Source organism: Theobroma umbraticum, unplaced genomic scaffold (assembly GCF_002168275.2).
Source record: "Theobroma umbraticum cultivar Fairchild unplaced genomic scaffold, ASM216827v3 scaffold_86.0, whole genome shotgun sequence".
In the NCBI taxonomy this organism is placed as follows: Eukaryota; Viridiplantae; Streptophyta; class Magnoliopsida; order Malvales; family Malvaceae; genus Theobroma; species Theobroma umbraticum.
The window spans coordinates 796,626-811,117 of NW_018397263.1; the positions used below are offsets into that span (position 1 = coordinate 796,626).

The window sequence follows — 14,492 nt, forward strand, 5'->3', positions numbered from 1 at the left end:
CAATTATGATAAAATCATCAGTCAACTCATTAGCAGCACGAGATATATATTGAATTTGTTATCTTCCCAACTAGAGATTTAAGATTTTCTCATCTCCACAGAGTAGTTTGAGAATTTAAAACACAATTGTTCATATTTGAAGAATCCCTTTTAATTATTAAATTGAAAGCTTTAACATACATTTTCGGAAAAGGGTTTTTTATATTCTTATGTATAACAAAAGGAAATTGAAGATTGCCTATAGGTTATCAATGGACATTAATAAATCTCTCCTGTCCTTCTATCCACTTCATATTCTTGTCGAAAATTTGGAAAGTAGAGATATCATCAAATTACAAGTTACAAAAGTTTAAAATAAACACTTAGAGATAAGGTTGACACATCCTCTAATTGCCTTCTTTTATTTAAGAACGAACAAAACAAATGCCAAACAGGCCAAGACATATCTATCTTAACAAAGAAGATAAGGAAATCTAGTGTATATATATAATAACAAAAGAATTCTACATGAAGTGGATGACTAGTTTTATCACAACATAGAAAGCCCTAAATTGCTCATAGAAGACAGTTAATTAATGGAGTAATTGACTAACCCATCGATTAGAAAAAAGAGAAATAGATGTGCCTAAGAAAAGAGCAGCTACCTGCCTTTCGACTGAATCTAGACACTAAACTAAATGACTAAGATTTAAGCTATTTCAATGTTTCAATAAAAAAAATATTTTAATCTCATATAGGACAAATAAATAAAGCGATTTTAAAAAATTTATAAACTTGGATACTGTTTACTTTATTAGGTTAATTTTTTAAATAGAGAATAATGATTTTGTAATACACGTGTAAAGATATATGCTATAGTCAACACTACATTCCTATTAAAACAATGGAATTAAATACAATAAAGTTTGTCATTAGGGATGTTACATCACCGCCATTAGTAAATAATTCATGATCTAACCCAGGATAATCATGTACATTGCATTTAGTATTAGGGACAATTACATGACTTTTCCTTTTGGCTTTATTAGTTTATTTTAATCTTTTTTTTTTCTCATAATGGTAGGTTGTTATACAATTATAATTAGAATATATTTGAAAATATATGAAAGAAATAATTTAATATTCATTAACAGAGAATCCTTCTCTTATTCTTATTACACTATATGAAGGAGACTCATTTAAAAATATTACCCAATAGTACTATAAAAGTGTTGACTTTTGTAATTTTATATAGTCATAGTATTTTTTATGAGCTATATATATAAAATTAATTAATATTTTGTGGATGTACATCAAATTCTGTATAAAGATGGTAAACTCCCAAGTTTTGCACTTGGGATTTCTAAATCAATGAAAAAATTAATTGTTATAATATTAAAAAATAGAGAGATGGAGTCGAGAATTTTCAAAATATTTAATATACGAATATATATTTCATACACTGTTAATATATAATATTTATATATGTTATCATTTAACAACAGAGTGTTACTTCATAAATGTATAAAAATAGACGTTCAAAACATTTTCAAAATTTTAAAATAATTTATAACGAGGTTACAAATCTATATGTTAACACTGCATAAAATATAAATGTTTGATATTCTCATTTGTCATGGTTTGGGCCTTAGTTTGTATAGACAATTGGGTCTTTCAGGTTTCCCATGAAAACTCTATTGGTCTTTTAAGAAACTGAAGTCGCCTACCCAACAGAGCAGCCCAGCCCGCACTCAGCAATAAGGCGTCCCCGTTTGCCTTCTCCAAGCTGAAGCGTATCCTAATTAGAGTTAGCTTCCAGCCTTCAATTCTTAACACCTTCCATGGAGCATGCATGAAAGACAGCTTTCTCGTTTTCTGAAATTTTGCCCTCCGATTTCAGAATCAAAGAGCAACCAAGATTCCACTGCAGAATTCGATTTGCGTGTAACCAAGTGATTCTAAACAAACAAACAGGGTTTTGTTGTTCTTCACATTCGAGTACATTAGGACAGGTCACATCAAGATAGAGGTCCTTGTATGTCTACAAGGTAGAGTTACAAGCATAACTTGTAGCAAGACAACAACTTGGAGAACTCCGTGGTTTGCAGTTACCGTCAGTCTACTCCCCACTAATATGCTTTGATTGATGGTCGGGGAAAAAAAGGATGTGACAAATGTTGTCATCACGATTTTCACCACTCAGACCTGACAGTGTAGTCCATTTATGTCCTGAGCTGAAAATTAAACCGCTTGTCCTATGCATGGAAGGGTTCTTAGGGCAGGCATTGGTTGCAATAATGAGGATTAGAACGGAAAGGTGACAGGTCACAGCTGGTTGTTCAACTGAATTATTTCTCGATTTCCATTTGTATGTCAGATATGCAAATTTTACCTTATGCTCTGCTGAATTCACTGGTTCAATTAGAGAACATTTTACCAGGATAATATAGTTGGTGGAAAACTAGGATGTGAAGGAGGTCATTTACTCCTGGAATGTTTGTTTTGTTTTTCTCGAACCATTGTTGAAGAAAGAACCTTCAATTGTTACTGCATTGATGTTTGTTGTGTTTCAACTGATGCGTCTTGTTTGTTTCTGGCATCTATTGATTCATTAGTCATACTGTTCAGACAGATGCTGGTTGGGAAAGGACAAGATGGTGAAAACAATGAGATTTGAGCTTCAACAGGCAGCAGACAGGGCCACGAAGTAGAAGGGAAGTTCTATTTTTTTTTTTCCCCAAATTATGTGAATAAAAGAAAGACATGACAAGGAACAGGAAGCGCACACTCACATCAAATAAAATCAAACAGATCACAGCTCCCTTGGCTCTGGTATGAAATTGAAATTTTTCTCTCAACAACCACTCATAATTGGAAATATAATTCAACAAAATTAAATGAATGAAAATGTCATAGCTGATGCAACATTCCAGGGTTCCTTGCATCTAACATTATCCTGCATACAGACATGCGTAGCTAGAACCTGTATCACCTTTTTGGACACAAAAAATGTGCAGCAAGCAATTTTTTTGTTCTTGGCCAGAAGTATTTTTTTATCAGATGATTGGTTGGTTTGTTAAATAATTATCCCCACTTTCTGTCTTCTTTTACTTCTCTTCTATCATTTGTATCAAAGGCAACCCACAATAGATTATTCTCTGGTACCCTGGTCCTACAATGATACACCCATGGTGAAGGGGGAGGGCAGATTCTTAGCAAGCTTTGTCAGTTTCTTCTTACAAACTTATTTCCTAGGAGGGGTCAATTAAAAAGCATAGAGAAGAAGAATCTGAATGTTGATAGGGGCGGAAAAGGAAAAGAAATGGGGGTGTGAGACTGGGATCTGTGCGGTCTCAAAACAACTTAAGGACTCAATGGGGAGGGGAGGAGGAGGGGGTTGATTGAAAATTAGAATAAAGTGGCCAAAATGCTTTCCTATGCAACTTGCAGAAAAGCAAATCCATTTTAAAAAAGAAAGTGGACAGTTTTGTCATTAATCAGAGAAAAAAAAAAGTGTATTGTACTTTATGTATTGCTCCATGTTGCCTTGAATTCGTTTGTCTAGTGGGTGGGTCCGAAAATTATGTGTGCATTGTGCAAGCAAAATGGTGGGCACCGGGCCTTTTCCATGAAGGTTGCTGGAGCAACAACAACAACTTAGTGACAGCTCCAGCAACCAGCAGCAAAGAACAACAAAAGAATGGAGCCAGGTGGAACAGCAGCGCAAGGAAATTATTAGTTTGTTGTAAAGGGAAAGCTATCATTTCCCTTTTCTCCTTCATGGGATTGCTTTCCTTTCATCAAGCTTTCTTTTACCTGAATAGTAACTTAACAAGTATGTTTTGCGGGAAAGCTGATTTCAGATCAATGGAATCTCCTGCTTTGCTGTTCATTTTTCTACCACAGGAGTTCTTTGTTTGTCATTTTCATTTTCATTTTCATCAAGGGAAAGCAAAATTAAAAAGGGGGTTCCGGAACTTTTTCTTTTCCCTTTAGAATTCCCAGTCTCACAGTGATGATTTCTGACAGCAGGAAGCTTATAATATTGGTTACTAGTCACATCAGGACTCCTTACTGCACTAACCAGGGAGAAGATTCTTACAAATTTTAAGTGCGTTTACCAAATGAAAAAACCATGATACTCTTTGAGGTCCATCCTGAAAGCATAGGAAAATGGAGGCAAAGAAGTATCTGAAGGTGGTCACACGTATATATATGCTCTTCAGTTAAAATTCCAATCCCACAATAATAGCAGAAAGATGCCCCTATTTGCAGAGGGCGGTGATGAAATCCACGGAATTCAGTCATCAGATAGAAGACTTTCAAAATACTATCCTTTCCATCAGCTTGGCAGACTTCAGAATCATTAATCTAAGATTCCTGTAATGACCATGGAAAAAGTGGGTTTGAAGAATCAGGAGTCTTTTAAAAAATAGTCAGTCAGTTTAGAAAGAAGAACAGGAGAACAAAGGAGAAATAAAAAACACTCATAAGAGAACAAAAGAAAGGTGGGATGAAGAATTAGATGCTTGAATTAGTGGTTCTTAGTCTAGACTTCCGTCAAGATTCTATTGCCAAGATCAGTCAACTGATTAAACTACCATTTACTCTCTTTTTCTTTTTTGGCAATGAGGAAATTTCATTTATATTTGTCATTAAAATGTATCAACGTGGTGGTAGCTTCTTCATCTATTATCAATTGGTTTTAAATTAGATGTCTGGCATAAGAATTTAACTAAATATAAACCCAAATTTGCGGAGAAGGCATCAGCATTAAGCACAGTCATGAAACCATATCATTAAAAAAGGCATGCATAATGACTCGGACTAAGCTACAGTTGACATGGCATATATTGTCCAAATCAACTGCTTCCACTTTGCAGTCTCCTGTTGAAGCATAGAAGGTTTTCTGGATATTCCTTTACAGTATTTTTAGATATGCTTTTGCCCCTCCAGCCCTCCTTCAACCAGGAAGTAGATTGGTTTCATCTTTTAGACTTTTCTCTCCATATGATCTTCGCTTAGGACTGAATTTTGGTATATAGGTTTAAGAAATGGCTTATACATGCTTCACCACAAATCATAAGCAACAAGAAGATAAAGCCTCGTGGCTAAAAGACCAAAGAAAGATCCCTTTGATTTCTTCACTTTGTTCATGATGTGAACTTAAGGTGAGGACAACATCACACTTGAAGCAAGTGAATCTGAATTATTGGAGTCCATTATCAAGTTTTAAGCCTTTAGTACAGTCTATCATTTTGCAGAGGACTCTGACCCACATGGCGGCATTTATAGAACACACGCAATCAATCTGAGAATAAGTGGTGACAACCAGATGATGCAAACACACGAGGTAGAAGCAATAAAGGCCCAAGCTTTCATTGTAAATAAGCTTCCTTTTTTGGTTCAATGATCCAGAATTTTGAATGATAAAATCACAAAACGACCTAACTGATCTCTCTGTAGAGTGATAACTATGGACTAATTTGCATCATTCATCATATACACATGTGGCATGGACAAAGCTAGGTGACATCACTGTTAGGCTAGATCTTCATCTCATTAATTAATACCCTTCAGAAATCTTCCACCACTTTCATCTATGAATTTACTGACGCTGCATTGACTGCATCTGGAAAAGAGTGTTGTAAGATCCAAATTGAGATCTGGGAAGAGTACCCCTTAGGAAATTTTGTTCATCCACCTTGGGTCCATATGAAGAAATCCCACAGAAAGGGGAAAGGAAGGCATTGCCACTCGTCTGGTTGAAAACCATAACAGCTCCTTCATTCTGTTGCTTCCACTCGAATAGCTCTTTAGTTACCCCAGCGACTTTTGGTTGCTGCTGTGCCTGCATGACTGCAGCAGAATTATTTGGAGACAATGGCTTGCTGTGATCTGGTGAGGAAGAAGGGGTATCGGGGACGTTAACTGTTGTGATATCATGGATACTGGACCTCCTCTTATCCTTCCCTCCAGTGAGCTGCCTGATGAAGTATTTTTGAGCATGACTCGCCACTTGAGTTGGTGTTCTAGTCGTCACGAAATTGCGTGATATGTTTCTCCAATCCCCTTTACCATACTTTTTAAGCCCCATTAGAAATTGCCTGTCATCAATCATCAAGTTGGAAAACATCATGAGCTGCTAGAGGATGCTAAACCAATGAAGTACAGAATCAGACAGGTAAGAAAAGAGACATCCACAAACCAAACATGCATAGTGTCTACCAACTACATTGTCAACATTCACACAATTGAAAGGATGAATCAGAAATTGTCCATTCCTACCATAAATTTCAGATTGTTTATCTCTAAAACGTTTTACATCCATTATCTTCCAGTCAACGAAAGCATACTCCGATTACAGGTTTAACTCTACAAATTTTACTTATACCAAACATAACTTGATATCCTAAAGACTAATTCGTCCAATCATAGTTAAAATGACATCCAAACTTGTCAGAGACATAATAGTCAACAAAATGAAGCAATTACCTGTGCTCTTCTTCAGTCCATGGCACTCCTTTCTTCCTTTCTTGATCAGAAGGCCGAGTCCCCGCCCCTCTTTTTCCACCTGGAGTGTAATATTGTCTAAATCCATCAAAGCCCTGACTATCATTAACCCACTCCAATGTAAAAGAATCACTGCTATATCCAGGAATTGGTATTAACCCAGCTTCTATATCACTAACATCCTCTTCCAATTCTCTGTACTGTTTGATCACATCCCCAACTGTTTTTCCAGGAATCATAGCTGCCACCTTAAACCAGCGGTCAGGGGTGTCTTTATCATACAAAGCCAGAGCATTTTCAAAACACTTGTTCTCTTCAGGAGTCCATTTAGTACCTCTGCTCTCTTGAAACAACCAATTGGAAGTCTGTAAATAAGACGCTGGAGATAGAACTTCAAGTCCCCGATTCATCATTTCTCTCCTTTTTTTTTCTAGTTATCTAACTGCCAACAGTTGATTTGCCCGTTTAAAAAAAAAAAAAAAGACCTTTGCTTTTCTCCCTCTTTGAATGAAATGTTCAAAGAGAGAGAAAAACCAAGATAGAAAAATGCAGAGAAGTGGCTGCTTTAAATGGGCAAAGAAGTATCAAATCATGAAAGCATTGAAACGGAATCCGAGTACCCTTTTTTCACATAAGATTAAATTGAGGAATCTCCAAAAGTTTAACTTTCCAAAACCCAAGGAAAATCCGAGAATTGAGTAGGAAAAATATAAAAGAAAAAAAGCAGATCTTGATGTATGTTGATGAAAAACCCTAGCAGATCCAAAATCACATAAAACAACAGGAAAATCAATATACAGATCAAAATTAGAAAACCCAAATCATCGATTAAAAGACTTAAAGCTCGAAAAAAACCACTAAAAATCCATGAAAGGAGGGAAAAAAAACAAAAGAAAACAGAAGCAAAACAGAGAGCTTCCAGAGGATTAGAGTGCTAAAAAGTGGGGAAATGTTTCGCTTTTTCTTCTCAGCTTTTATATTCCCTTTGGAGGTTAGAGCAAAAGCAAAGAGACTAAAGAGAGAGTGTGTGAAAGAAGTGCATAGAAATATGCCAACCCCATTGAGTTATATCTTGCACTGCTTACATCTATGAAACAGAGAATTTAGCAGGGTGTAAGGGCAGAGAGAAACAGGAGCGGGAGTGGTCAAAGCTGCCCAGTTGTGATTGGTGAAAACGGGGTTTTGTGGGCGCTGCTTCGGCCAAAGCAAAGCTCTTTTTCTATGCCCAAATGTAGTGTCGAAAGGGATGGCCAATCGAAAGACGGAAAATGAAAGGGACAATGTGCAATTGGCTGGTTGGTGAATGGAAGTGGGTGCTGGGTTTTCTAGTCATTTTCTCTAAGAAGAGACCAACCTTGGCCATGGTGCTCAGTGTTGACATTTAGCTGTAGCACGTGAGATGTTTGTCTCTTGTCATCGAAATTTGATAGTTGGTTTTATGCAAATTTTTTTTTGTTTTCAAAGCTTTGATTTGCACATACATTTTAGCATTTGCAAAGTTGGAAGAATATCTATCTTTTCGCGATACATTTATATATAAAATCAAGATTTCATTAATATAATTAATTCTACGTGTTCACACACATACAATTATATATTAAATTTAAAATTTTAATTAATTTGATTAATTTTACATATTCACACGTACATACATTTATACATTAAATTCGAGATTTTATTGAATATGATCATTTGAGTTTAATACATTACATAGATATATAGCAAAATTGCTCTTCAAAATATAATTTTGATTGCATTCCCACATACTTCTCTCTTTCTCTTACCTCCATCATCAATCATATATGTAAGAAAAGGCAATTGATTGGAATTGTATATAGATCATTATCAGCACCAAACTTAGGTCTCCATCATTATTGGTGCTAGAGATATCAATAAAGGAAGGAAGCAAAATCTATAAGGTAAAAAATTCACATGCATAGGATTTGGTCAAGGCTTTTTTATTTGTCTTTAGATTTTATTTACCTTTTTACACTTGCTTTTGTTTAAATGTTCATAATAAAATTGATAATCCATTACAACATATTATACCAGTCAAGTTGAGATTAGATTATATAAAAAATTAAATAAAAAAAAAGAGTTAAGACTAGATATAGATGGAGTATATCTTGTAGGTGTAGTTAATTAATAGTCTTAATAGTCTATTAATTAATGGTGAAGGAAAAGGTTTCATTATGAGAATGAGCCACAAAACTCATTGGTTTTGACCCCAGCTTGCAAATTTATATGATATAAATTCTGCTTTGATTTCTTTTAGTCAACTCAGATTTAATTATTTTAGATTAGGGTAAGACCTTTTTGGGAAATTTTAGCTTTTGGTTTTATCTTTGCCGCTGAGATTTTATATGTTAATCTTTCAATTTAATTATCCAAATAATGCATGATTAAGCTATGGTCTGAACTATAAGCATGCATACTCTTCATCTTTAATTAAAAAAAGATTATTATAAATGTGTGTGAATGTCATGGTCTAATCTTTTAAATTTGTGTAGAACTTAATGCTTTTATCTTTACCTAAACTGCCACATCTAAGTGGCCAGACCTAAAAACCTAAAAGAAATAGCACACACTAAATTATCAAATTAGCCATTATACGTTTTTTATTTTATTAATCAAATTTTAACAGAATAGTTAGGTATTGTGACAACTTCCAATATTAAAAAATTATAAAAAATAGCCATAATGCCAAAAATAGATTGAATAATTCATATACTCAAAGTTCAATTGGGAACAACCCACCATCTTCCCATTGCCCCACTTAGTTTATATTTTTTTAATATGAAAATCACATATTTCTTCCATGCCTAAATGTTCGTTTTCTTATTTGGACTGAAATTAAAATAAAAAATATTGATTTTATATATTTTATATTAGAATTTTAAATTGTTTATATAATATTGATGTTCTATAATTTTATTATATGAAAAAGAAAAACAAATCATGAAAAATAAATTTATAATATAAAAAATAAGAGTATTACATGTCTAAATTAAAATTTTTTTTATTCTTTTCATTCGAAAACTATCGAATCAAATATAATTTAGAAAGTTATTGGCTTAGTGAACATTGGAACTATTCAAAAAGCAAAAAAAAAATAAAAAATCTTAGAATTATTAGGCCTCATTATGCAAAAAGAGCCTTTTCAAAAAAGAGGACAAAGAAAGAAAGAAAGAGAAAAGGGACCAAAGAATCTGCTTGGAGAATGGTCCAAAGTTAATGGGGATGCTCTACCCTTGGCTTTGCTAAAGAAACAATTAAATATGTTAATTTTTAAAATTATCTATAAATTAAATTAATTAATCATAGCAAGGATTGTTTAATAACCTCAAGCTAATGGAGATAAAGAAAAACAAAGGGAGATTCTCCCTTGTATTAAAAAGCTATAATTAAGACTAAGGTATTCTAAGATTGTCATTACTTATACACAAAATCCAAAATCAAGACAATAGGTTAGGTAGCAAAACAATAATTTGAAAAGCAAGCAAAAATCATTTCTTTTATCTACAAATATAAATTATTCTCGTCCATCCCTTTCTCATTATCCATCTTTTCTTTGAATATTTTAGATATTTCAAAAGAAAATCCACTTTTTTTAAACACTTATTATTTTAAATTTTCATAAAATATATCAAAATCAAAATTTTTATCTTAATTTCGTAACATTTAGGGACGGTCAAAGTATTAGAAAAGGTGGGTATAGAGTTTGGTGAAGATTTGTATTATATTTGTCTAATATTCTCCCATTTTCTTATTCAATTTAGAAAAAACAATGGGTTACTTTCATTTGTTTTTTTTATATATATATATATATATAATGAATGTCAAATTAGAGATATATATTGGTGCTTACTTCAATTTACAGCCTGTTCAAGTGATTAATTTATTTACAAACTCACCAAAATAAAGTGTTGAAATATAATTTTTTTAAATTAAAAAACCCAAAATATCCCTATCATAAAAATATATATGCTTCCATCAACTTTGCTAGGTCCCATTTTAAGTGCAAAATATTAATTGGCAAGTCAATGACTTGGATAAGCTCCTCCCGCCCTCCCTTAATTGATGATGATAGTCTCTTTCACATACGCACCCAAATTCAACTGTTCTAGCCGTACAATTTGAAACACTAACATTTAATTTACAATTAAATAAATAAATCACTCAAATCGGTATTATCAAATTTGAGTTTCGAAAAAAAAAAAATTCAAACTTTAATTAGGCTTCATCGACAATATTTTATATTACAAAAATGACAAATCACTGTATCAAATTTGATTTGATTCACGACTGTATATTTTTAATAACACATTTTTGTATATTTTTTAATAATATTTTTATAAATTTGATTATATTATATAATATAAAGACTACATATAATAATAAAAATTACATTTTAATATTATTATTAAAATGCAAATTTATTTACTAATTCAAGATAATTTTAACAATCATTAAAATGCAAATTTATTTACTAATTCAAGATAATTTTAACAATCATTAAAATGCAAATTTATTTACTAATTCAAGATAATTTTAACATTCAATTGTTATATTGATTTAAATGAAATTAATTTTCACTTGATTACAAAGACGGTGGAAGGACACACGCGTACGATGCTACCCTACAAATGAATTGTCATTTTTTTTTAATAAATAAAAAATAATTTCCAAAGTTATTGTCTACCACTCAGCCCCTCTTCCCTCTTAAGGGTTTTTAATATGGAGCTGTTGGGAATGATAATGACTGCTTAAACGATTTAGGAGTCTTTCCATTTATGGAAAGATTCCTCTTCTTTATTATAATAATATTTGTACAAATTTGGTACGTGGCTCACCTTTTCTCTTTTCATTTTTTTTATTTTTCTTTTGCTTTTTAAATATATATGTGTTTCCTTTTTTTTTGTTTTTTTATGTGTATTGCCATAGCTCATGTGGTTGTCTGCGCAAAGCAATTTAATGCACACCTTGCAAGGGAATTCAACAATGCCAGGTGGGGGGAGCTCCCATCATTTGCACCGTTTCATGCGGAAGAATTTAATAAGAAAGATTGGTAATTAGCGATTAAATTGTTAATCAAAGTTACCTTTCTCTCACATCAAATCCAAACGAAGATATTGTTTAATTAAGTTTTTAGCAGCAGGGATAAGCACTTGGTTTTGAAAATTGGTGTTAGAGTGAGACTGCAGGTTCGACTCCCAGGTTATTACTGGGGGAGATTATTGGTTATGGGACCAGCAATCATTCTTTGAGTTGATCATCAATTGTATGAGTGACTGAGGATGGAGAATGTGACTAGCCAACTCACGATGCTACAATGATGCAGTCTCTCATGTCCATCAGTCACTTAGTGCTAGGCTCTGCGCTGCTGATACCTAAGAAAATTAAGTTGCACTTCTGCCATAAGCTTAAACTCTTTGGCCCAAGTGATCAGTGCTTGATCCTGAAAACTAGTATGTACTTTATGACATTTATATGATAAATCTCAATCTTGTAAAGAACTTTAGAACATGTTGGAAGGTTGCTTAAAAGGATAAAACGAGCCGAAAAGATAAACGAATGATCAACAAGCCGAATGAATGATGAAACAGTGAAAGGGCAGAGTTTTGAGAGATTTTCCAGGAAAATAAGATAAGGTTTCTAACTTAGGAAATCCAAGATCAAAAAGGGCAAAGGGGAATGGGGGGATTCGAGTTTACAATATTCACCCATTGTTTTTTAGGGTTAAAGAGTCCTGAAAGGTCAAAATGTTTATGGTGTGGGGGGTGAGGTCGGGGGGAATCCAGGCTGATGTAGTACAGGTAGGTTGGTCCCCGGTCCTTTGGTAACTGGAAACCCACAGATTGGTCCCCATTTCCTCATCGGAATGAGGCTGGTTTTGGTTATTCTTTACTGCAGAAGCTCAATTATCCATGCCAAATGCTAGAATTTATGTCCAATCAAAGGTTGCCAACATAGCATATTGTTCAAAAAAATATTAAAAAAGATATAAATACAAACTAATGTGGGAAATCTCAATGGGTTTTGGTCTTATTCCGGGCAGTAAACTCTTGTTTATATTTTCAGTGGTTATAATTTTTCTGATACTGTAATATTTTTGGATAACTTTAGACCGTTAAATTATAAAAAATATTTTTAAAATTAAATAAATTAATTAATATTAAAATCAAATAACTGAAAATTATTTATAAAATATCATAAATTTGTTTAAATTATTAATTTATAAACGCAACAAAAAGGCTTTTTCAATTAGCAATGACAGGTAAAAGTCCTAAGCTGAATAATTGAGCTGATGGGAGGTCAGCATCAAAAGTCCCATCCCATTTCCTCCCACTAAGGCACCATCCCAAGCAGTGACTTACTGATTTTTATTTCCCCTGCTTCTTTCCTGTTCTTTTGCTTGTGCTTTAAGCATGGGGAGTTTGAGACAATGTTTTAGAAGATATTTGTAGAAAAAAGTTCATGCAACATGTTTTTCAACTTTTTTTTTGTCAATTCCTATGATTTTTTCCCCTATCATGTCATATATTTGATCATGTCTTTTAGAATTGGAAGGTAGAATTCATGGCCTTGGTAGTGATTAAGGCATGTTTTCAATAATTGGAAGGTATAAGCAAAGTATTATTGTTTATAGACAATACTTTTAGGGTAGACTTTAATTCTTGTGGGAACTAAATTTGATTGTTTAACATGATTTAACCAATCACTTTGAAGATTGATTGAATATAAAAGAAGAATTATATATATTTTATAGATTATAAATTTTACCGTTCTAATTATGAAATTAAGATTATGTTTTTAGATTAATATTAAATTATTTGCTTCTGTTTTCAACAAAGTCGAGCAATTGCGTGACTGATTAGTTATCGACCCTAAGAAGCAAACAGAGTTTCATGACTTTTTAGGTATAAAATCCTCCAAGAATTTCCACAAACACAATGAAATAAACAGGCCACATCCTCCATTTTTCCTATTTGGTCCGTGAATAGATAGATAGTCGACCAATGGGCTTTTTCAGATGAAAATTTTAAGGGAGAGGTGCAGCCCAAGACCGAGGCTATGCGAAGCCATAGCCCACAGACGGGCCGAAGATTCAATGCTATCAGAAACACCATCACGCACCCTGTAAAGTTGGCAACTTGATAATTACATGTACGACAAATCCTGGAAACTGTTGGCTAACTTGTTAATTGCAGATTGAGGAATTCTTCCGCAATTTCGTCTCCTGCAATAACAAATTCCAGGGTCTCCATGTAATTATGAGCATCATGCATGGAAGGACTTCCATTAATGGGAAGATTCTTAGTTCTTAGGGTTCCAGGATCGTATAGAAAACATTGGAATTCGGACCTGCCATGGTTTTATCATTGGTAAATAGTTTAGTCCAAGACTCGTAAACTCCACATTCACAAACAATGACAGAAAGAGATTCCCTTATCAGAGCAATTCCTCTATCCTTTCCATGGTCTAATCCATTGAAATCAGGCAACTTAATCCTTTCAAATACCTCCTCACCCATGTTGAATGAGACTATATATTGACGATTTAAATCTTCCATCCCGTGAAAGCCAAATGCCCTGGATGAATACTAGCTTATAAACTTCAACTTGGGCTGTCAGTTTGCTTGAATCATCAAAAAAAAAAAAAAACCAATGCTGAAACTAAATCCAAGACAAACATTAATAACAGGATCGTTGCGTGTTCCATCTGATTGTGTGAATCATCTTAAGTTCATCCTTTGAGCCACAGGCTAAAGAAACCTGGGTGAGTTCTTTACCCAAGATGGGATGACTATTACTCTGCTTTCTCTGGAGGGCATTGGGCATCCTCCATCGTTTGAATGAACTTTGCCATGGAGTCATATTAATGGATGGAAGGCATGCCATTCTGATACATGAAAGAGTACTGAGGCTTGCATACTTATTTTGGGTTGCATAAAAGATCTCAGACAGGAAGTTTCCATTGCATACTTGCTGTACCTTGTT

At 33.6% G+C, this 14,492-nt stretch overlaps 1 protein-coding gene across 1 annotated transcript; it reads right to left on the reverse strand.

Annotated features, from left to right (window-relative positions):
• Nucleotides 1-4,879: 4,879 nt before the first annotated feature.
• On the reverse strand, nucleotides 4,880-7,755 carry LOC110420766 (transcription factor DIVARICATA-like). Its single transcript, XM_021434136.2, has 2 exons — nucleotides 6,475-7,755; nucleotides 4,880-6,086 (listed from the first exon to the last, which is right to left on the reverse strand). Exons 1-2 carry the CDS (start codon nucleotides 6,903-6,905, stop codon nucleotides 5,588-5,590), a joined length of 930 nt encoding a protein of 309 aa, XP_021289811.1. The 5' UTR covers nucleotides 6,906-7,755; the 3' UTR covers nucleotides 4,880-5,587.
• Nucleotides 7,756-14,492: the final 6,737 nt, after the last annotated feature.